Below are 21869 nucleotides of genomic sequence, written 5' to 3'. Positions count from 1 at the left end.
ACAGTCCTCTCCCCCTTAACTCAAAATGTGGAAGTAAGTCCCAATATTTTATTTCATCGTTCTACTTAAGAAATCTCATGAATATTTGATCGGTATTTCATAATTATATATGCTATGAATTTTTTTTCCCCATGTACCTCTATATTTATGCGAGAATGCTCTTCCTTATATTTTATATATAAGTACTAGTACAATTTTGTGTTATGTGGTGACGTACTGAGTATTATATTATTGATGCAGGCTGTATTGTCGAGGAAACTCCGTTAAGTATCGAGGAGCAATTCAGCCGATGAATTTAAAATAATTGCATGAATAAGTTTGGATGGGTATAATATTGTTCCAAGGTTAAATTGGAGACAGTTTAGTCCTTTGTGGGGTTTGGATCCCCTGCTGTGGCTCCATCCAAGCACAGCAGGGGCTGCTGTTACATACAGCCAATTTTTAAATAATAAATTATAATATTAAAATAATATATAAAATATTAACTTTTTTTATTTTAAAAAATTTGGTGTGTGTAACAGCAGCCCCTGCTGTGCTTGGAGCCACAGCAGGGGATCCAAATCCGTCCTTTGTGAGATGTTACCGCGAGTATCCATTCAACAAATATTAATATAAATAATATATATAGACACACATGCGTCATTAATATTGTCCTTAATTTTACTCCATTCATCTTACACAACTATGCAACAATTATTACTCCCTCCGTCCCCGATTAAGAGTCACACTTTTTCATTTCGGTCCGTCCCTAATTAAGAGTCTCACTTCATTTTGACCATAAATAGTATTTCAAATAAGTCTCATATTCTACTAACTTAATTCACTCACATTTTATTATAAAACCAATAAATGGGTCTCACATTCCACTAACTTTTTTAACCAACTTTTCTTTATATTTTTTAAAATTCGTGCCCGGTCAAAGTGTGACTCTCAATGGACGGAGGGAGTATTAATTTTTATTTATAAACTATCATCCTTTTTAATTTACTCTTTCAACACTCTTTATTACACGTTCTTGATGTACCTAAGCAAATATTTCTCTAAAGTACCAAGTTCTTTTTGAAATTTAATTAGTGATAACTCATTTAATCAAGAAAATAATGCGCCTTTATTTACATTAAAGAAAAAGGCTCTAAAATAAGGCTCACGTGAATTATTTTCAAAATAAATACTCATTATTTTTACACATAGTTTGGTAACATTGGCGGACACAAGTGCAACAAATACTCCCTATATCCCTATAAGTAAATCGCACATAAAATTTTTTCACTCACTTTCTTTACAAATTTAAACATTTTTATTAATCTTGTATATAATAAAATCGTTGCAATATGAGTTTTGGTATAGTCTACGTAGCCGTTGCACCACCCCGTACCCGCCCCCTTCCCTCTCAATTTAATTTATTTTCTTCTCAATTCCATTCTCTCTCTCCAAAATATTGATCCTCTGTTAATTTCCAAAATATTGATCCTCTCCATTCCATTCTCTCTCTCCAAAATATTGATCCTCTCTGTTAATTTCCTGTATGCATGTATTGAGGAGAACCCTCCCCCAATTCATTTCTTCACAAAAACAAATCACCAATTCAAATTATTCAATCAACAAAAAACAATGCTTCAATCCGTATTCCTTCAAGAACCAACGTCATTGCTAACAACAAGCTCGACGCCGCGTAGCACCGCCGAAGAAAGCCCCACGCCATCATTCCGGTACGATTTCCAAGATCTGAAAGCCAAGGTCCCCGCCACCTCCTCCCAATCCTACAAATCCCTGGCCATCCTCTCCGGCCACGTCGGCTCCGTCTCCTGCCTCGCCCTCTGCGGCGAATTCATCCTCAGCGCCTCCCACGCCAACGACATCATCGTCTGGCAGCAGCCCGACCTCCGCCTCTTCACCAAATTCGGCCAGGGCGACGGCGCCGTCAAGGCCATCCTCACCTCCGGCAACCGCGTCTTCACCGCCCACCAGGACAGCCGCATCCGCGCCTGGCAGGTCTCCCGATCCTCCGAGAATGTGTTCCGCCTCATCGACACCCTCCCCACCACCAAGGACTATCTAGGAAAATGCATGAAGCAGAGGCGCAACCACAAGTCCCTCTGGATCGAGCATTCCGACACTATCTCCTGCCTCGCCCTCTCCGCCGGCCTCATCTACTCCGCCTCCTGGGACAAGACCCTTAAGGTCTGGCGCCTCTCCGACTTCAAGTGCCTCGAGTCCGTCCGCGCCCACGACGACGCCATCAACGGCATCTCCGCGGGGAATGGCATGGTCTACACTGCCTCGGCCGACGGCCGGATCAAGGCCTGGGGGCGGGGCGTTGCGGGGCTGTCGTGCAGGAAGGTGCTGGAGGGCCACAAGGATGTGTCCTTCAATGCTGTGGTGCTGACGGAGGATGGGGGCTTCGTGTACGGGGGTGGCTCGGATGGGAGCCTTATGGGGTGGCGTTGGGAGGGGTGGAGGCCTGTTTGTGATGTCAGGGCGCATGAGTCTGCGGTGTTGTGCCTGTGCTTGATGGGGGAGAGGATGATGTGCAGCGGGTCCGCGGATAAGAACATTTGCGTGTGGAGGAGGGAGGTGGGTGGTGGGGTGTTTAGGCATATGGTGGTCAAGGGGCACCACGGCCCGGTGAAGTGCCTGCAGGCGTCGCCGCTCAGGGTTGGCGGCGGCTTCATGTTGTATAGTGGGAGTCTTGATAGGAGTCTTAGGGTTTGGTGGGTGCCAATTGAATGTGTTATTTAGATTATTGTTGTTTTTTGTGATTTTGGAGATACATTTTTGCTTGAATGTGTAAATTAGTTGGATTGGATTTGAATATAAAAGTGTAATGTTGCCAGAAAACAGGGGATTTACTTCTCTAATATGTTTAGGGAAAAAGAAAAATATGAAGAAGTCAACAAAACAAATAGTGTTGAATTGGAAACATAATATACACTGCTAAACTGTTCTGCTTAATTTAATGGATCACCTAAATCCTAAAAAGTCATCACAATTAGCTTTGAAAACATTATCACCTAAAAGGTCTATGTGCTGTTATATTATTGAACCAATTTATTTCACCAACTTCTTTTTTTAATTTAAATAGAGAATTCAAGCAGACTGTGAGTACTAAACAAAGCTCATTCCTTCTACAGAAACCCAATGGAACGAAAAAGAAAATTCGTGACTCAACAGATATATTGCTTTTAAATAATTTTTGTTTGTTAAGGGACCATAAGGATGGTAATGAGCGATTTAGCAGAGTAACGTTTTTTGTGACATAAAAAATATTTAGTATTTCAACATATGGAAGCTAATAGTCTGGATTATATGGTGGAAGTTTTACATAAACTCTAAATAATTACGCAGTTAAGGTGGAAGATCAAGAAAGTAGATCTGGGAATAGTCTTAAAAACAAACAGTAATTCCTCTGTTTCAACTTTCTTCACAGTTACATGAAATTTTAATATAAACAAAGAATTCTACGACTCTTTTAGTATTTTTGTTAGTTGCTATTGAACAGAGCCTTACACTTAACAAAAGTCTTTTCATATTTGGGCCATATGCAACTTGCTAGGAATTCTTTTAGCCCATAGTAATATACTATACACAAAAGTTGTAAAATACAATAAAAAGCTCTTCACTTCGATGTGGGTCCACTACATATCTTTAGGATGACAAATCCATGTGGGTCGGGTCATTATGGCTATATCCGAATACTAACATGACCTGCTACTTTCAAATCTAAACACAGTCTGCATACGACCTGAACCCATTAACTACGCGATATAATATGAGTTGACATAACACGCTAATGACCCGAAAATCTAATCTACACGATTAAAATCTGAAATTACACGATTCAAAAATATGATTTACTCCCTTCGTCCGCAAATAGGAGTCCCATTTTTCCATTTTAGTCCGTCCGCAAATAGAAGCCCCGGTTCACTTTTACCATAAATTGTAATAGGGTCCCACCTTCCACTAACTCATTCCACTCACATTTCATTTAAAACTAATATATACAAGTGGGAATCCTATTCCACTAACTTTTTTCCACCTATTTTTCTTAATATTTCTTAAAACCTGTGCCACCCATAAATGAGACTCCTAATGGCGAACGGAGGGAGCACATAATAAGACCTTGTTACCTGATTTTTATATATCAGGTTTATATGATCTAAATATGATTTATATGAATATAAAGATAAAATATACTTAAATTTTAAGAAAAATAATTGAAATAATTCTTAGTATGATTTTTTAATGGGTTACAAACCCAATTCAAAATTATCGGTTTCTAACGTTATATGGAGTGAAAGGCAGGAAGAGAATAACTTTGATTAGAAATTGGGAACTAGATAAGAATCGAAAGAAAATAACTTGAAAGACTGAAACAGCCGAAAGAAAATAATCCTCCAAAGAGACCAAGTAATCCTCTCATGGAGGCCAAGATCAACACCGCCAACAAAATTGATCGCTCTTGGATGTCTTCTTCTAGTCCTCCACATAATATATATTCCTTCCGTCCCATAATAGATGATACACTTGGTACTAACACATGATTTTAGGAGATGTTGTTTTGTGTGTTAAGTGGAGAGAAAAAATAGTACTCCCCCATCAATAACTAGATGTAGTCCCCGTAATGCCTTGGCGGACCTTGAACCCTCTTTAGTCGTCCTACGGTCGCCACCAGCTAGGGAAGGCGAGGTGGCGACAATGAACTAGGTGGTGTTGGTGGTGCCTCTATTATTTCTTAAATTCTGTCTCACTTCGACTTGGTAAATATCTAATTTAATCTATATAAGAGTGGATAATTCTCCCTCTTATAAGTCATTTTAAGAAGGTGAGTAACATTTGTAATATGGTATTATAGTGGGCTTAAACGATGATGAATCTTTTTATCTCGTTACCTCACGAGTGAAAGTCCAATGTTAATTTCAGCCCACATATATGATGGTTCTCTTTGTCTTGCCTACCTACTTGATGGACGTGATTATGGTTCTCTTGTCTTGCCTACCCACATGATGGAAGTCCAATGTGTCATTTTCGATCTATACGTGTGGGAGCGTGCTAAAATATCTTAATCAATCCTCGCCCTTAAGAGGGAGAGTGGCCCATTCAAATACCTCAAATCCATTTCTATTCCGTCTTTATCCATTCACCATTCTTCTAACTCGGAATCAATGTTTAACTTTGACCGTGGTATCATCACTTATTCGTTAGTTTTTATCCAACCTAGTTTATTATTTAGATCTCTACAAAAATTGTCTCATCTTACATTTTAATCCGTCCATCAAAATTAATCTCATAAAAAATGAAAGTTATTCTCAGTTTGTTTACTCACTTTATATCATTTTTTTTTTACTTTATTCACATTTTTACTCTCGCTTTTACGTACTCTCAATTTATTACTTACATTATATCGTACTTTATTCACATTTTATCTTTCTCTATTTATATGTTACTCCCTCCATCCCGCTATAGCAGTCCCATTGACTTTTCTGCACTCGTTTTGTAAAAATGATAATAAATAGTTAAAGTGGAGAAATAATAAAGTAAAAAAGAGAATAATATAGAGAAGAGTCTTATCTATATTATTCTCTTTTTTACTTTATTATTTCTCCACTTTAACTATTTATTATCATTTTTACAAAATGAGTGCAGAAAAGTGAATGGGACTGATAAAGCGGGACGGAGTGAGTATAATTTACCAATTTTCACATTAAAGTCCGTACCTTACATCAACGAAGCTATTTTTCGTAGATGAATCATATAATTAAACACCCTCTTAAATGTAGTTAAACCCAACAATCAAATTAAAGATGAAACTAGACCCAACTTCTTTTAGTCCCCAGTTGTTTAAGCCTCAAAAAACGGACACTTGCGAAAATAAAATGTGATTTTAATTATTTTAGGATTTTAAAAATAGTTATTAATGCAAATGAGGAGGCTACAATACATTTTCCATACTACTTTAAATGTCTATAAATCAGTTAACATTGAATTACAGCCAGATTAGTGCCGCAGCTTCCACTATATATAGCCTTCTTTTTTCTGTGATTTTCAACTTTTGATTAACGAATTCGTAAGTTATCTATGAAGCCTTGGAGTCCACTGAAATAATTTCACTAGGGATCAACCTACCTACCTAACATTATTATTAGTTACGTGTGACTACCATAATATATTATCACCTCCTTCCAAATAACGTCTCAATGAAATTTCTAGGCCATCTCACCCTTGATTTCTCTTCCAAATATTCATAGGAAAATTTTCACAAGTCAAAATCTTGGGTGTGTAATCTATTTATATAATATCAAATGATCCTTTTCAAAAAACTGCTGTTTTACTTCAACAAAGTTGACCATATGTTATGTAAAAATTAAAATTGTTGCATTACCCAATACTACTGTTTTCTTTAGGCAAAACACATTCTTAGATCCTTATACTTTAATCAAAATGTTCATTAAGTCCTCATACAATTTTTTCGTTTTAATAGGTCCTTATACCTTTCTCATAAATTTCATCACATCCTCGTACAATTTTTTCGTTTTATTAGGTCCTTATACTTTAATTATAACTTTTATTAGGTCCTTATACAATTTTTTATTTTAAGATATTCTTTTACTTTTATCTTAGATAATAATTTATATTTAATTAAATTTAATGAACCTTTTAATTTTATTATTTAACTTATCGTATAATTATAAATATTCAGGAAGCGTATCTTTCAATATAAATATAAATAATCAATTGAAAATTCAGATAGTTATTCTAAAAAAACTTCGATTTTAATCTTCAATCATCACGGTTAATCTTTTTATTATTCTCTACAACTTATTGAGATTATTGGATAACAAGATGATATTATATTTATAGATTATGCTAAGTTAAATAATGGAATATTAAAAAGTTCATTAAGTTTAATTAAATTTAGATTATTATCCAAGATAAATGTAAAAAAGTCCCTAAAATAAAAGATTGTACAAGGACCTAATGAAAGTTATGATAAAAGTATAAGGACCTACTAAAACGAAAAATTGTACGAGGACCTGATAAAAATATTGTGAAAAGTATAAGGACCTATTAAAACAAAAAATTATACAAAGACCTAATGAACATTTTGACTAAAATAGAAGGACCTAAGTATGTATTTTGTCTTTTCTTTATTCCATATTAAAAGGATATTCAATATACTAATTTCAACAATTCTATTGATGAGAGTCGAGACCATGTTAGTAATAATTAGGTACCTTTGGACAACACATTCCCCAAATTCATGAGTACGAATTCAGAAAATGCAACAAAAATATTCGTGTAATAAATTACTAGTGCAATAATTTGGCAAAACACAATTAATAAAATAATCAATGTGTACGTTTAAATAAAAAAAAACATAACAGTCGATTACCAAAAGTTGGATCACTCCCTGGCCCAGCCTTGTCTCACAATGGCGGGTCTCCGGCAACAACCACCGTCCTCCGCTGCCTCCCAAAACTCCTTCACTGCGAAGCTTCTCCTCCTCCTCACCCTCCTCCCCCTCTCCCTCGCCCTCTTCGCCTTCCTCCTCCAATGGCGCGGCGGCGGCATCGATGATCCCATCTCCCGATGGTCTCCCGATGAATCTCACAAGTTCCCCGGCATGGATTCCTCCCCTCTCTCCACCGTCGCCCACTCATCCGATTGCACCACGCTCTTCGGCCACTCCTCTACCGCCTCATTTCCCTACTTTAAAGACTGGAAGTTCAACTTTCACGCCGATCTTAAGCCCAAGGTCTTTCCTTTTTTTATTTTGGGATTGTAATTAGGGTTTTATCTGCTTCTGGGGGTTTTCGATTTTAATGGCTTTCTTTTCCATTTTCATTTCTTTCCCTGGGATGGCGGAATTCTTGCTGATTTGGAGTTTTGGGGCTAGTTTTTGAGTTTAGAATATCGCAGAATTTCTGAATAAAATGTACTTATGAAAAGGAGCTACTTTTTGATTCGGTTACTTTGGCATCAATTTTGCATGATTTAACAGTTTGATTTGTTTTCCAAATTTTCTCATGCCAATTTAACCAGTTGAGTTAGATGTTAGTTTTGTTTAAGTGAAGAGGCAAATGCATGAGTTTGGGCACTGGAAGTGATTGCGTAATGACAATAGCAACAGTCACAATTGTGTTGGGGATTGACTGCAGTGCATCATCATGTGTTGACAAATTTATAGGATTGTTATAGTGAAACTGCATTAATGTTATGTGGTTAGATTTAGAATTGGAAATCATCTCAAAATGGAATTTTGCTCTGATGTAGTTAACCTAAATTCTTGACATTCTATACTTGATTCACATTGTGCAATTTTTTTATATCAGATTCTAGTGTGCTTAAAGTTTGAAATTATTTGCTTGATCTGTTCGTGATTTTTATATGCAGATATGTGTTACAACTAGCACATCTGCTGGATTGGAGCAGATTCTGCCCTGGATGTTCTATCATAAAGTTATTGGGGTTTCAACTTTTTTCCTATTTGTTGAAGGGAAGGCTGCATCTCCTCAAGTATCCAAAGTTCTTGAATCCATTGCGGTGAGTTTGTGTTCGAGTCTTTGGACCCTGTAGTCTTTTTTATGCCCGATATACTAAAGCACATATCGTTCCTTTTCCCTTTTCATTTATTAAAATTTTTATTCGTAATGTCCTTGGCTACATTAACAATAGTATTCTAGGAGAAGACATGGTTAATTGGTTAATTTACTGTTACGTTTTGAGTGAAAGGACTGCTGGTTTCATTACTTGATAGTATGTACTATTGCCTGAAAATACCTTGTAAAGGAAGGAAGAACTATAAATAATTGAGGTATCATGATTAATTCCCCCCCCCCCCCCCCCTCCCCAATATTTGATTGCGGTTCAGTCTCTTCTATGCATGTTTGAGTAAAAGTTAGACCGTAAACCAGTGCTGGATATACACTACCTGAATAAAAAATCCTGTTAGATCTCTCACAATGCTGGATATATTTCCTTGGTAATAAAAACCGCTGATAAATCTTATGTACATTTTATTGCAATGATGCAAATAGTTTATTAAGTCATTAAACCTCTCTGTAACTATGTAAGGTTTAGGCACCTGGCCTAGTTATGTAAGTAAGACACTGATTGGTGCCACATGCAAGCACATGTGAAGGAGTCAGAGAGGCTAGAGTTCTTGATTGTGACATTCTCATATAGTATAAACAATTTATATGAAACAATAAAGTATAAACAAACAATATGAACAAAACAGAATTGCAGATAGAAGGTGCAATTTTACACTAGGGTAATGTTACACTGTTGTCCATGTTCACTTTGCCAACAAAATAAAGCAATGTTAGTTTTTTTGGAAATATATTTCACATTTATGCAATAGAAACACATTGTGTATCTATGGGAGAACAATATGCTGCTTTCCCCCAACCATAGCAAAGTTCTACATTTTTTCCCAAATCCATTTCTCTCGTCATGTTTGTCTTTCAACTATTGAACTAATGTTTTTAACTGGATTATCTTGATATAGTCACTACATTAAGGACAGCATAAAATATCTGCAAGATGGACCTGTTTTACTGTTTCTCTGCCTGAAATTGCACCACCTATCTTGCATCATAAACATATTGCATGGGATATGTTTGCTTTCAACTTCCTGTCTTGCAAGTTACAATCAGTAAGTGTGGCCTTTTACTGCTCTTGCAGGGTGTGAAGGTGATATACAGAACCAAAGAGCTGGAGGACCAACAAGCTAGGAGGTACATCACTTAAACTTTGTGTTTGCTACATATTTTTAGTTTGTTTGTTTGTGACTCACGTCTATTTTATATATTCCTTGTCTGGTTTATTTGTTCTTCTCCTCTGCTTTGCATATTTGTTATCTGGTTTCATTCTTTGAACGATACGGGAAAATAGACATAGCTAAGACATAGTAAACTGATGGTTTGGTAAAACATTGTTCATCAGCTAACTAACTCTTCATTTTCTTTCAAAGCTTCTTCTCATGTCTTACATTTTGCTTTGTATATAATTATGATTCTCTTCTTTCTTGCTGCTCCAGCCGGATCTGGAACGAAACTTGGTTGTCAAGTTTCTTTTACAAGCCTTGCAACTATGAGCTTTTTGTGAAGCAATCCTTGAACATGGAAATGGCAATAGTTATGGCGAGGGTATTGATCACGACAAAATTCAAGAAAAGTTACATATTTTTCCCTATTGAAGAATTACTCAATTTTTTTGCATCTTTTGTATCAAGGATGCTGGCATGGACTGGATACTTCATCTGGACACTGATGAATTGATACATCCAGCTGGTGCTCGGGAATATTCTTTGAGACAATTGTTACTTGATGTTCCAAAGAATGTTGACACGGTTGTCTTTCCCAACTATGTAAGCAGTTTTCTCTATGCACGACCTATTCCTGAACACTAAAATATATGCCTTGTACATTCTCTATTGTTCTAATATTCTTGTAGCAAGTAGCTGATTTAAACCATATTAACTAAGACATCATATTACCATAATATGTCCTTTTACAGGAGAGCAGCATTGAACGGGATGATGTCAAGGAACCTTTCACAGAGGTAATCAAGCAGCCACGATAATAATAAGTATTCTTGTATAAAGTTATGTTGTCTGCATTTTTGTGGGACAAGAAATGAATCATAAATTCATCACTCTGTTGTACTTTATAATCATTCCCTTTTCTTTCTTCTTCCTGTTTTTGAAAAAAATGTCAGTTTAAGAGAGAATATTAGCGTAGATTCTCTACTATGACATTCTATATTCCTTGATTTGTTGAAACTGACTCTTAAATATTTTTTCCATATGTCATTCAGGTGTCAATGTTCAAGAAAAACTATGACCATCTTACAAAAGACACTTACTTTGGCATGTATAAGGAATCAACCCGAGGCAATCCAAATTACTTTTTGACCTATGGGAATGGGAAGTCTGCAGCTAGAATACAAGATCATCTTCGCCCTAATGGTGCACACAGATGGCACAACTACATGAAAACTCCCAAGTATATCTCCCTGCGTAGCTACGACGTTATAATGCAAACCTCTTATTCATGTGCCTGTTTTACATACAATCTGTTCTGCACTGCCTATTTTAAGAACCACATTGCTATTCTTTTTGCTGGATCTTAGCATATAATTGTTCTAATGGTTGACAGTGAGATCAAATTGGAAGAGGCTGCTGTCTTACATTATACATATTCCAAGTTCTCTGACTTGACTTCTAGACGGGATAGGTGTGGATGTAAACCTACAAAGGATGATGTGAAGCGATGTTTTATGCTGGATTTTGATAGATCTGTGAGTTTCCTTACAACTACATGCATCCATATCTACTTTAGTCCTAGGATACAACATTTGGATAAACTTTGTTGCTACTATTTTTGTGGACTCAACCATAATTAATCCTTACAACCATTGCGAAAAAGTGATTTCATGAAGAATCGCACAGATCCCTGCAACCATTATTTAAATAGAAGTTTCTTTCAAGAATATATAATAATGTCTAGTTTAATATATTGACTAAACACTGCCCATTCTTCACAGGCTTTTATAATTGCTTCAACAGCAACTGAGGAGGAGATGCTAAACTGGTAATGAATTTTTTCTTAAACATACCTATCTTTTTCCTATTATAATCGAAGCAAACCGGTTTGTTGAATTCACTTTGGATTCAGTTCAACAACATTACTTCTGAGCTCTGGAATACCACCAATAGCTTTTGTATTTTTGTAGAACAAATAAAAGATGTGATAGATGCCAACTGCTTGTGTTTCTCTCTTGAAACACCCATTATATCTTACTTCTGCAACAGGTACCGCGAGCATGTTGTGTGGACTGATAGGGCTCTAAATTTGAAATTGTTGAGAAAAGGAATCTTAACGCGCATCTATGCTCCCATGGTAAACCTTTTAACATGGCGCAGAGGTCTCCTAAGTCCTCGACAAGACAATCTAATTAGCCTTTCTAACTTGGCTTTTGTTTGCTCATATTTCAGACAATCATCCAAGGGTTGAGAGAGTCTGGCATCTTCAGGTCCATCATTGCTTCTGCTCAAGGATCTCTATCAAAGGACAATTTCTTAGCATCCATTGAGAGCAGTAATTCCTCCAGGGCTTCCATATCCAGATTGCTCGATTCAAGAAAGATAGGCAGGGATAGAGTCTCTCAGTCAGCAGCTAGAAAATCCCTAGACATAGACATCTCTTCCGATGAATCAGCCATCCCACCATTATCTCCCCCATTAATTGATGAAGACGCCCAGATTGAAGCGTGATTTCTCCTGCACGAGTGCTGCTTTTTTCTTTCTGTAAGATGGTGTAGACTGCTCTCCTTGGTGTGAGGCGTACAAGTAGGGAAAGATTTGAGCGAGCATTTCAATAGCAGAGGTTGTGTTTGGATCTGTGGCTATTCCCGATCATTACCCAAGCGGAGGTGTATATTATATCATAGACACGGGGGAGAGACAAGGCGAGCTAACTTCATTCTTCAGACGTCGACTTATGTATAGAAATGAAGTGAATCCATCACCAGATTTCCTTCTCCATTTTTGTTGTATAGTGTAGTGCAATTGCATATTTGCACTTTACATGAATCATTATTTTAGGAGGTCCTTTGATCTGCTTTTTTCTATACCAGCTTCTTTCTTGTGATGTTACTTGCTGCTATTGCTCATATGTACAAGCACAAATTTCACAGCTACAATATACTCTCTCTCCGTCCCATAAAAATGTGTACTTTTATTTTTGTCTGTCCCATAAAAATATAAGCATTTCCGTTTATGGAAAGTTATCCTCAATTCATTACTCATGTATGTCAATTTATTTATATCACCACTATGGCCCACTATTATAACTCATTAAACACTAATAATAATATGATCTCACTATCCACTAACATTATTTAACTACTCTTTATCTCATCTATCTTATTTTACTAGTTGTGCATTGCTTCCCATGCTATTTCAATTTCAAATGCATGTAATTTTGTGGGACGAAGGAGTATAAAATTAGGACAATCTAATAAAACCAAAATAACAACACTGATACAAAAGTACAACTAAGCCAGACAGCAAGTCACTCTTAACTGATTTGAATTTCAAATCACTCCAACAAACTTAAATCAACAAAAAACTGTGTTTCTTTTTTCTCTCTTCTATAAGATGATTCTTACAATTCTTCCCATTATGCAAACTAGCATTTGTTTCTTAAGGACCCTAGAGGGCGTTTAACATCTTCATCCTCAACCAAATCACCGAATCACAAATCATATGCCACCCTACCATAAGCATCAAAATCTTAGGAAGTCCATATTTACGGACCTCAAAATGATCAGCATGCATCTAAAGATATCACTGCCGCAGGCTGTTGATTCACCAGCTAATTCCCTGTTACAGAAAGTCAGATACAAGAAGGTCATAATCTACATCCTACACATTTATATGAAAATACCACATGGCTGGCATCTAATCTATTGCAAATTGCCATATCATTGCTCAAAGCAATAAATGCAAAACTCAACGGATATTGAATGCAGAGAGAGCATAGAAAATGAGTCACGTATTGGAGGTGAAATTACTGACAAAAAAGAGCGAAAAGAGCTGCAGGTAGGCCAAGCCTTCACACAAGAGTTAAGGGTCTCTCTCATCGTAATTCAACTTAGCAAGTATTGTAGATCCAGATCCAGATCTAAAAAAATAAATGTTATTTTTCAGATATATGCTTAAGCATGACTTATGAGGAATAACAAAGTTCTGCGGATCAAGCATAAATAAAGCTACAGCTATTATAAGTGCATTCAAAGGCCTTGTTTGGCTATTTCGCTCAAGGTTGTAGGAACTGAGGTAAAAAGGAGCACAAGAATCTGTCCAAGAATTCCATGTAGCCAAGTGAAGGTCGGGGACACAGATCCCTCCTTCATGTTCTTCTCTCAAAGAATATACTCTCAGATGAAAATGAAAATAGTTCACATTCAACAACATCCATCAGTCTCAGGACTCAGCAGAAGGGTTGGAGATGGAGGGAGGGAATACATCGGATTGCTACAGAGCATGTAACAGCGCTAGATACCAAAATAAACTTGGAAGAAATATTAGAAGAATAAATTCAATCTTACCTTCTCAGTGGGATTGGCTATTAACACAAGCTACATCCTTCGACAAGTTTACATAGAATCTGTGAATCCTTAAGAAACGTTTGCATTCTCCAAAACCTCAAAAAAAAAAACAACCAACGTTTCCTCAGTAAAATAGCTATAAGCATTTTCCTGGTAAAATATTTGGTGATCTGCACTATTGGCAAAAAGTAGTGCTGAAAATGTAAATTCCCCAAAGCAATTACACTTTCTAAGAACTTTACAACATAATATTAACCAAGTTCCTGAAAATCTTCACATCTGATGACCATATCCATAGGAGTCGCCAAGATATCTGGAACTCTTATATGTTGACGTGTTGTACAGAACTCTCTCTCTTTCGGCCACCACCCCTAGAGGACCATCCACCCCGCCTGAAATTTGGATCCCAATGCTTAGTCTCATTATCATGATATTCAGAATCGCGCACACCCCAAGACACATTCCTGTTGCCCCTCCATCCTATCTCTTTTGAGCCTATAGAATTGTTATTTTCAAATGATGTCACTCCTGTAGAATTGTTATTTGCTGGACCCCGACTCCAAGAATTTATCTCTCTTTGTCCTTGTCCTTGTCCCCATCCGTCTTCTCTTACATCCACAGTTTTCTCATTACAATTCCAAAGCTTGCCGCATCCATGATCAGCAAAGGAAGATGACCTTGTACTGTCAAGCCCCTGGGGCCAATTCCAAGACTCATTTCTACTCCCCCAAGCATTATCATTTGAAGAACCAACAAGTTTTCGGCAACTTTGCTCCCATGGATCGTCATTTGTCAGATTTAATGAATCGTCCCACCTACCCCAACCATTCTCTTCTTTTACATTTCCAGTACCTATCACCTGATCTGTTTCCCATTGGTTATCACTAGCGTATTGGTTTTTATCATGCTGTGTTTGAGTGCACTCAACTTCTTCATTAATAGTATCCAGCTGCTCTATCTTCTCTGCTTCATCTGGATTAAAAACTTGATGATCCAGATCTTCCATCAACTCACGATCTATTTGAGGGTTCCACTCAATCTCACTGATGTACATGTCTGGGTCTGGCAAAGGCTTATCGCATAGAAGACCATTGATCTTGGCCCAAAATCGCTGTTTTGCATTCTCCAATGCTTCTTTACCAGCAGAACCATCCCAATTCAGCACACTTGGATAACTGTATATGTACTTTTTGGATGCCAACACCTTATTCCAAGGAACTTTACAAGAATGACAATAGTCAATTTCCCATGATGGCACCCTATTGTGAGCAAGTCCTTTGAAAGTACAATCAATACATCAATTACAGTATTTCAAAAAGATGTTAACAGAAAAGTTGACAGCTACAAGATTAAGATGCTACTAATTACAATATCGATTTCCGTTGCTTTAAAAGTTTTCAATTCGAAATGATACCTCCAACCATAGAACAAGACTTGGCACTTTGGCAGATAAAATATTAAAGGGCAGTTTGGTAGGGCAGATAACTCAATTATGTTGGAGTTATATGAACAAAAATAACCTAAAATGGTGTTCTTCTAATTGTTCAGACCTTGTTACTTGGCAAGAAGTAGATTGACGTGAACTACTGAAAAATATGCAAAGGTAAAATGGTTTAGCACTGGCAGTCTAGTGCTCAGATATGCTTATGTGAAAAAAATTAAAGATGGATCTTTTGTATTTTTGCTGAGCATGTATTTTTGCTGAATCAAGTCTGTGATGAGCATGTATTTTTGCTGAATTAAGTAAATGCAGAGATCTTAACTGTCCAGATATTCAGGTTATATTGGCTTATGAACAATGTCAATAGCATAATAGCTTAACATTGATAAAAAATCCCCAACCAAAACCGGATATCTCTTTCAGCTTCAATTATTGTTAGCATATCCACAGATAAGAAAAAAAAAAGATAGCAGGAAACAAAATATGCACACTGCAATTACGGGGAAAATAGAATAATTGGGATAACGAAACAACTAGCAATCTGATTGTTCGCATAAATCCAAAAGCGTTGACAATTGTGGACATATTTGATCAAAAACCAGGCACACAATTGCAATTGCTTTTTTTCAAATTCCAATTGAGGAATCATGATTGAATAAGCATAGAAAATATGATGGGATGAAAACGAAATTTAGATGAAAAAGAAGTAGCTGAATACGAACCAGAAGAATATGATATTGGGGAAGTTGGAGGCGGATCTTCGTAGTCGTAGTGCCTGGGCTTCCTTCTGGGCATATATCTCCGATTCCAATTTCCCATTGATAGACTTGAGAAAGGGGAACTCGCAGGAAGATGAAAAATCAATCTAAATATATCGCTTCTCGTACATTGTACTCATCATACAGAAAATTTTGAATTTATGGAGTATAAATAATGCTATTATCTCGTCCATAACAAAATAGTCGTATACACGAGTTTATTAAAAATTTAATAAAGATGAAAAATAAATAGATAAAAGGAAAAATAAAGAGAAAGAGTAAGAGTAAGAAAGAAAATGTAAAAAATTTACTCCCTTTTTTCCAACTAAGTTAAGTCTATTGAGTCATTTTCTTTTTTGATAAAAAAATAAAACATTTAATCGCTCTTATTTTATTTAATTATCTATTTTACTCTCTTTTTATCTCTCTTATTTTTTTTGTTTTCTATTTTATTTGATTTGTTCAACACAGTGCCTTAATTTTCATGTCCAATTTTTTTTTACCAATTTAATTGGGACGGAAGGAGCGAGACAAATGAGAGTCTTATTTGTAAACTACATGAGTTTATTTAAATTTAATAAAGATGAAATAAAATAGATAAAAGGAAAAATAAATAGAGAGACTAAGAAAAAAAATGTAAAAAGTAAGAGTGATGAGAGTCTTATTTGTCAGACTACACGAATTTATTAAAAATATAATCAAGATGAGAAAAAGTAGATAAAAGCAAAAATAGCAAAAATAAAGAGAAAGAGTATGAAAGAAAATGTAAAAAAGTAAGAGAGATGAAATAGCAGAACACTACAAATAGGCAAAATAGAATTGTTATTCTGGACACATGGAGTGCACAAAAGTTCATAGTGGCTTCATTTCAAAACTCGGCGTCATATGTTTAAATATCATTAACTTTTGATTGAACGAATTTTGTGTTTTGCACGCCAATAATCTTTGTATTTTTAAAAATGTTATGGATAGTCTATGAACTAAGGTGTAATTATATTTGTAATACTTTTTCGCCATTCATCGCAAATTTATATTTCATCTGTCTCATTGAAGAGATTCACTTTCCTCTTTTAGATTTGTCCCAACATGACCATTACTAAAAGTAAAAACACATTTTTCTATATTATATTCTCTCTTTCTTACTAAACTCTCTCCACTTTGACATAAGATAAAGTTTCATAAATTCTTGTGCCGCTCAAGAAAGGGTCATCTTCCTTCGGACATAGGAAGTACCAAAAATACCCCCAAGACATGGACATTTTTAAACTTTCATAAAAATGAGATATCTAGGTACTCAATATGATTTTTTTTTATTTCTCTAGTATTGGATATGGTAATTTCTTATAGTTTGAGTAACAGAAATGATATTTTTCTCTTTACTTTTTCAGCCAAATCTTCCTTCTCTCTTTCTCTTAAACTTTTAGAAAGTTCAAAATATAATCTTCAACTAATTTACGGAACCGTTAGGTGTGGATCGTTGTGAAATTATAATTTTATTTCATTTTATTTTAAAATTAGATTTTTTAAAATGAAAATTAATTATTATAATTAAAAAACATATTTATAATTAAAAGTTAAAATCTATTTTTAAAATGAGATATTGGTCCCTAAAATCATGAACTTTACCCAAAAATTTGGTATTTCTCACAAACTTTAAAATTGGTTTAAAATATCACAAACTTTGCACTTTGTTTGGTATTTCTCACGGCATGTCTATCATCATATTTGACTATTTACGAGGCCTTTTTTTAATCATAATTGGCACAATTAAATCAATGTCGTTTTCTACGTGACTTTTTATTCTACTTGTTATGAACTTAAAAGGTAATTTGAAATACCATAAAACGTATATCACGATTGCTAATGTAAAATAAGATTTTGATGAAAATATCTTATTTGAGTCAATTTGAAAAATACCTAAAAAAGTGCAAAATTTATGATATTGTAGATCAATTTCAAAGTGAGTGGAAATATCAAATTTGCGGCAAATTTTATGATTTTATAGACCAATATCCCTTTTTTTCAAATTGGGCAAGTGACGAAAGCGTGCCACGTGGGGGATCTCGTCCTAGGCAACAACGCGCTCTTACGTGCCAGAATTTGAAAAAAAACTCCCCAATAAATTTCGCCATGTGTAGTCGCCTCGCCGGAGAGACTCCCTCCTCGAATCGCCCTAAGTATCGCCTCTCTTCGCCGCAAAGTATATCCCCTGGCCGGGGGTGGGCTTCCACTTTAATGATTCCAAAGCCTTCGCTTTTGTGCTTCACTCGGTTTCTGATTGCGCCTTGAAGCTGTTTGATGTTTTGCTTAGATGATCGACTGTGAAATTTGAGGCCGACACGATCTTCATTCAATCAATAAGGGAGGTGCGAAGAGATGGAGAATTCATCAAGCACGCACAGACCTCCACAGGGCTGCGTTAGAAGCTGAATGTCTTGATGCCTATAACTGCTGCTCGCAGTGTTGCAGTGATGATCAAAAGTGGTAGTCTTTTTTGGGGGCTTAATGGTTTTGCATCTCAATTTCTCAGTGTTTATTGTGTCTACATCTGATTTCATATAACCATTTACTTACAATTGATACTGTCACTAATCTCTTTCATATTTGCAGAACTTATTCAAAACACAATATGCTCGGAATCACTGGGGAGAATTAGGGAATAGAGGGAAAAATATCACGTTAACCTGGAAGCAGAGGTCCAAACTTAATAGTCAATAGCACTTCAAATTCTGGGATAATTGAAGTTACAATTTTTTTTTTAGAAACCAGTGCTAGTTGATTACTATATTAAACTTCTGTACAATGAAGATCAGAGAGTCCTTATGCTCCTTTCCAATTCTTTTAACGGAATGGATATATCACTGACATGGTACTTCATGTTTTGGTTGTAAGATATAAGATACAATAACTTGCATGAAACTTAAGTAAAATATCCCATCCCAGATATCTGCTACAGTTTATTTCCCCAATGGACATGCACAAGCTGTGGGAGAAACATTAGTACCTATTTGGTGATGAAGGCCCCAAAGTTTGATGTCCTTCGTGCTCATCGTTGATTTGATTGGACCAGGTGATCCTTTAAAGCGTGGAGATCGATGTGAGGATCCCATATGATAATGATTCCCAACCCAACTACTGCTTGTCAGCTCACTGTTAATAGATGATATTGGAGACAGCTTATGCTTATAAGGAGAGGTAATCTCAGAACATACATCAAAACTAAGTGGTCGTAATCTTGGGGAGCTCGTTGATCTAGCTTTCGCTTTGGCAGATTCTGTCGAGGCCATGTATGCAGGAATGATAGGAGAACCTACAAATAAAGTTTCATCTCCTGTGGACCGCTGCTTCCTATGATGATATGGTTTTCTTGGGACATATGCAGGAGACTCTGAAACATCTGCTTGATATTGCTTTTGAAAATTTCTCAGTTTGCCCCCAATTTCATCTATGTTTCTTGAATTAGCTGACAAGGTTCCAATCAAATTGCCTGGACTTTCACTTTTAGCTAGCTGGGAATCTACCCACTGTTCTAACCAATATCTCCGTCTCCCATATACCTTGTCACGTTCTGTTTCTGCAGATCTCTGGCAATATATAGTGATATGAGGATAATTCAAAAAGTGGATGCTATTGCTATAATGAAAGTTGACACTAAAAAAAAACTCACCCGGTGGTTCAAGTAGTATTCTCTAACCCTCTCTCTCTTGATAGAAGCCTCTCTTTTAGTAAGAAGCAGGGCTTTTAGCTCTTCCTTGGTCAATGTACTGTCATCCCACCTCTTTTGGCTGTTGAGATCTACCTGCACTTTTGTAGAAGATTACTTATCATCAGATATTGATGGATAATGGAAACAACTGCACCTAAAATTTGTTTTATTGATGTAGTTTATTGTGTATGTACCCTTTTTGTTTGTACTCATCATAATTCTATTTCTTATTTTAGTATAAAGAACAGAAGCTAAATACATGGATGTAGATTAAGGAAACCACATTCCACAACTTAACCTTTATGTCCTTTTCGCTGAAATCCTGTGATTTGTAATCTTTACACCGCAACTCCGTAACTCTTTCACACTTGTTTGAGAAAACTTCTGATTGGATGTTTACTATGGACTGCAGACACTTGAGGGTGTTGATAGCTTGCTGTCGAACAGCCCAACCTCGAATAAGAGCTTGAAGCTTGACGACTCCTTTCAGTGCTCGTAGTGCTTTCCTAGCCTGGAGTGATAATGACATTGATAATGTTTTTACTCATCTCATTAGTTCTCCTAAATGTGCTACTTTCAAGAAGTAAAGGATCTAAAAAAGACTCACTAGATAACCACGAAATGCAGCTTGAACTTTGATGGCAGCCGAAGCTTCTAATGTGTTGTTGCGAATAATGGCATGATTGTGGTTTTCAGAAGATTCGGGATGAGCTGTTTCCCCATTCTGCTGAAGCTCAGGAGTGTCTGTTGCTGTGAGTTGCCATGGTAGCCTTTCCCGCGGAGACGATGGCACGAGTTCTTTCACTTTAAGCAATCGGCACACCCATCTCCTTCGCTTATCCTTTTCGCAGCGCACGAGAGATCGAAGCAGTTCAGGTAAATCTTCTACACAGTAAAATATGAATTTGAAAAGTATAACGTTGTGTACCTTTTCCCTTCTTGGTTGTGGCTCTGAAATGAAAAACCTCTTAATTAGACTGAACCAGGTCTTCTTCTTCTTTGCCATCAAGTACCACTGCTCAAAATGAGTGTGGAGATTAAAAAAGAGTTAGACTAACTAAGAATAGCAAATGGACATCTGATCTGTGTGCATAATAGTATGTGCTTCCTCAATATGGACAACAAGAAAATAGTCCTCATAAATGCATGTGCTATTGTATAATTTCTTGACAAACTCGCTTTTGTATCATGTCCATTGTAGTTGCTCCTTTTTATCTTCTATCAATTATTCATCTTTTTCTATGATGTGTTTCACGTGCTGGGCACGTGGGCCTTGCACCATAAAGTGAGTTAGGGTCAGCTTGGTCTATTCTCCTTGTTTGCCAACTTAGTTTAATGTGAATTCTTGTATGCTGTGTTCACTTGAATTAGTGTAATCACTTGAATCATGCATGGGTCTTTCGGCCTTTCCCCTTTGGAGTTTAAAAATCTAGATTCACCTTTTATATTTATTTCAACCCTTTAAGAATTGCGCGGAGTTAGTTGTAGGTGGTCGGATATGATGTTCGTTCATGATAGTACGAGGTTCTTTAGATTCGAGTCCTTGCTAATAAGGATGATATGCTAGAATAGAAGGTGTAACACAATTTGAGTCTTGAACCGGAGGCCTAATTTTTGCCACAATAGATGAGAGACCGAAAAATGAAGAATATGAAATCCAAGTAAAAATTACATTATTGGAGGTGGGGAAATCCTTACTATGCAATGAATGGGGTAAAGAGAGCAAGCAAGTCTTTGAAGGAGAGAGACAGCTGTTGAGGGCCCTGTTTCTGCTTATCACATTCATATGCAATATTCAACATTAGTTAGCTAGATTAATAATTATTAAAGTGGATCAAATTTTCTTTGT

General features: G+C 36.3%; 3 protein-coding genes, 1 long non-coding RNA gene and 1 pseudogene across 6 annotated transcripts; 3 read left to right on the top strand and 2 right to left on the bottom strand.

The window, feature by feature from the left end:
- The first annotated feature begins 1580 nt into the window (after window positions 1–1580).
- Window positions 1581–2739, top strand: LOC125194838 (protein JINGUBANG-like). The gene has a single exon (XM_048093054.2). The coding sequence runs from the start codon at window positions 1612–1614 to the stop codon at window positions 2737–2739; it is 1128 nt and encodes a 375-aa protein (XP_047949011.1). The 5' UTR covers window positions 1581–1611.
- Window positions 2740–7378: 4639 nt separating this feature from the next.
- Window positions 7379–12731, top strand: LOC125191681 (glycosyltransferase-like KOBITO 1). Its single transcript, XM_048089084.2, has 11 exons — window positions 7379–7753; window positions 8392–8541; window positions 9685–9737; window positions 10040–10148; window positions 10235–10369; window positions 10519–10563; window positions 10819–11006; window positions 11160–11301; window positions 11548–11594; window positions 11816–11903; window positions 11999–12731. Exons 1-11 carry the CDS (start codon window positions 7430–7432, stop codon window positions 12275–12277), a joined length of 1560 nt encoding a protein of 519 aa, XP_047945041.1. The 5' UTR covers window positions 7379–7429; the 3' UTR covers window positions 12278–12731.
- A 271-nt stretch (window positions 12732–13002) lies between these two features.
- LOC125196739 (uncharacterized) lies at window positions 13003–16463 on the bottom strand (annotated as a pseudogene). The gene is made up of 3 exons (XR_016137547.1): window positions 16279–16463; window positions 14116–15390; window positions 13003–13387 (listed from the first exon to the last, which is right to left on the bottom strand). The product of XR_016137547.1 is annotated as an uncharacterized LOC125196739 (transcript).
- Window positions 16464–18366: 1903 nt separating this feature from the next.
- LOC125192267 (uncharacterized) lies at window positions 18367–20213 on the top strand. Its single transcript, XR_016137581.1, has 3 exons — window positions 18367–18798; window positions 18925–19509; window positions 19586–20213. It is a non-coding gene; the product is annotated as an uncharacterized LOC125192267 (long non-coding RNA).
- LOC125192266 (protein IQ-DOMAIN 11-like) lies at window positions 19118–21196 on the bottom strand. 2 transcript variants are annotated; one of them, XM_048089791.2, is made up of 5 exons: window positions 20949–21194; window positions 20628–20861; window positions 20319–20531; window positions 19982–20113; window positions 19118–19898 (listed from the first exon to the last, which is right to left on the bottom strand). In XM_048089791.2, the coding sequence occupies exons 1-5, from the start codon at window positions 21024–21026 to the stop codon at window positions 19272–19274; spliced, it is 1284 nt and encodes a 427-aa protein (XP_047945748.1). In that variant the 5' UTR covers window positions 21027–21194; the 3' UTR covers window positions 19118–19271. The 2 variants fall into 2 exon arrangements, with proteins under 2 accessions (XP_047945748.1, XP_088925770.1); XM_089069644.1 differs by having other exon boundaries at window positions 20628–21196.
- Between the last annotated feature and the right edge of the window lie 673 nt (window positions 21197–21869).

Source organism: Salvia hispanica, chromosome 4 (assembly GCF_029641045.1).
Source record: "Salvia hispanica isolate PSC_SH4W2 chromosome 4, Shi_PSC_v1, whole genome shotgun sequence".
NCBI lineage: Eukaryota > Viridiplantae > Streptophyta > Magnoliopsida > Lamiales > Lamiaceae > Salvia > Salvia hispanica.
The sequence above is the reverse complement of the archived record's forward strand: the minus strand, read 5'-3'. Positions and strand labels throughout refer to the sequence as shown.

What these genes read in the sequence shown, in the direction of transcription:
- LOC125192266 (XM_089069644.1), bottom strand. Translation starts at nt 21,026, where the DNA reads ATGGCAAAGAAGAAGAAGACCTGGTTCAGTCTAATTAAGAGGTTTTTC. An exon ending in CTGCATTTCGTGGTTATCTA is followed by an intron (nt 20,532 to 20,627) that starts GTGAGTCTTTTT and finishes TTATCACTCCAG; the next exon opens with GCTAGGAAAGCACTACGAGC. An exon ending in AATACTACTTGAACCACCGG is followed by an intron (nt 19,899 to 19,981) that starts GTGAGTTTTTTT and finishes ATATATTGCCAG; the next exon opens with AGATCTGCAGAAACAGAACG.
- LOC125191681 (XM_048089084.2), top strand. Translation starts at nt 7,430, where the DNA reads ATGGCGGGTCTCCGGCAACAACCACCGTCCTCCGCTGCCTCCCAAAAC. An exon ending in AAGTTCTTGAATCCATTGCG is followed by an intron (nt 8,542 to 9,684) that starts GTGAGTTTGTGT and finishes CTGCTCTTGCAG; the next exon opens with GGTGTGAAGGTGATATACAG. An exon ending in CGCGCATCTATGCTCCCATG is followed by an intron (nt 11,904 to 11,998) that starts GTAAACCTTTTA and finishes CTCATATTTCAG; the next exon opens with ACAATCATCCAAGGGTTGAG.
- LOC125194838 (XM_048093054.2), top strand. Translation starts at nt 1,612, where the DNA reads ATGCTTCAATCCGTATTCCTTCAAGAACCAACGTCATTGCTAACAACA.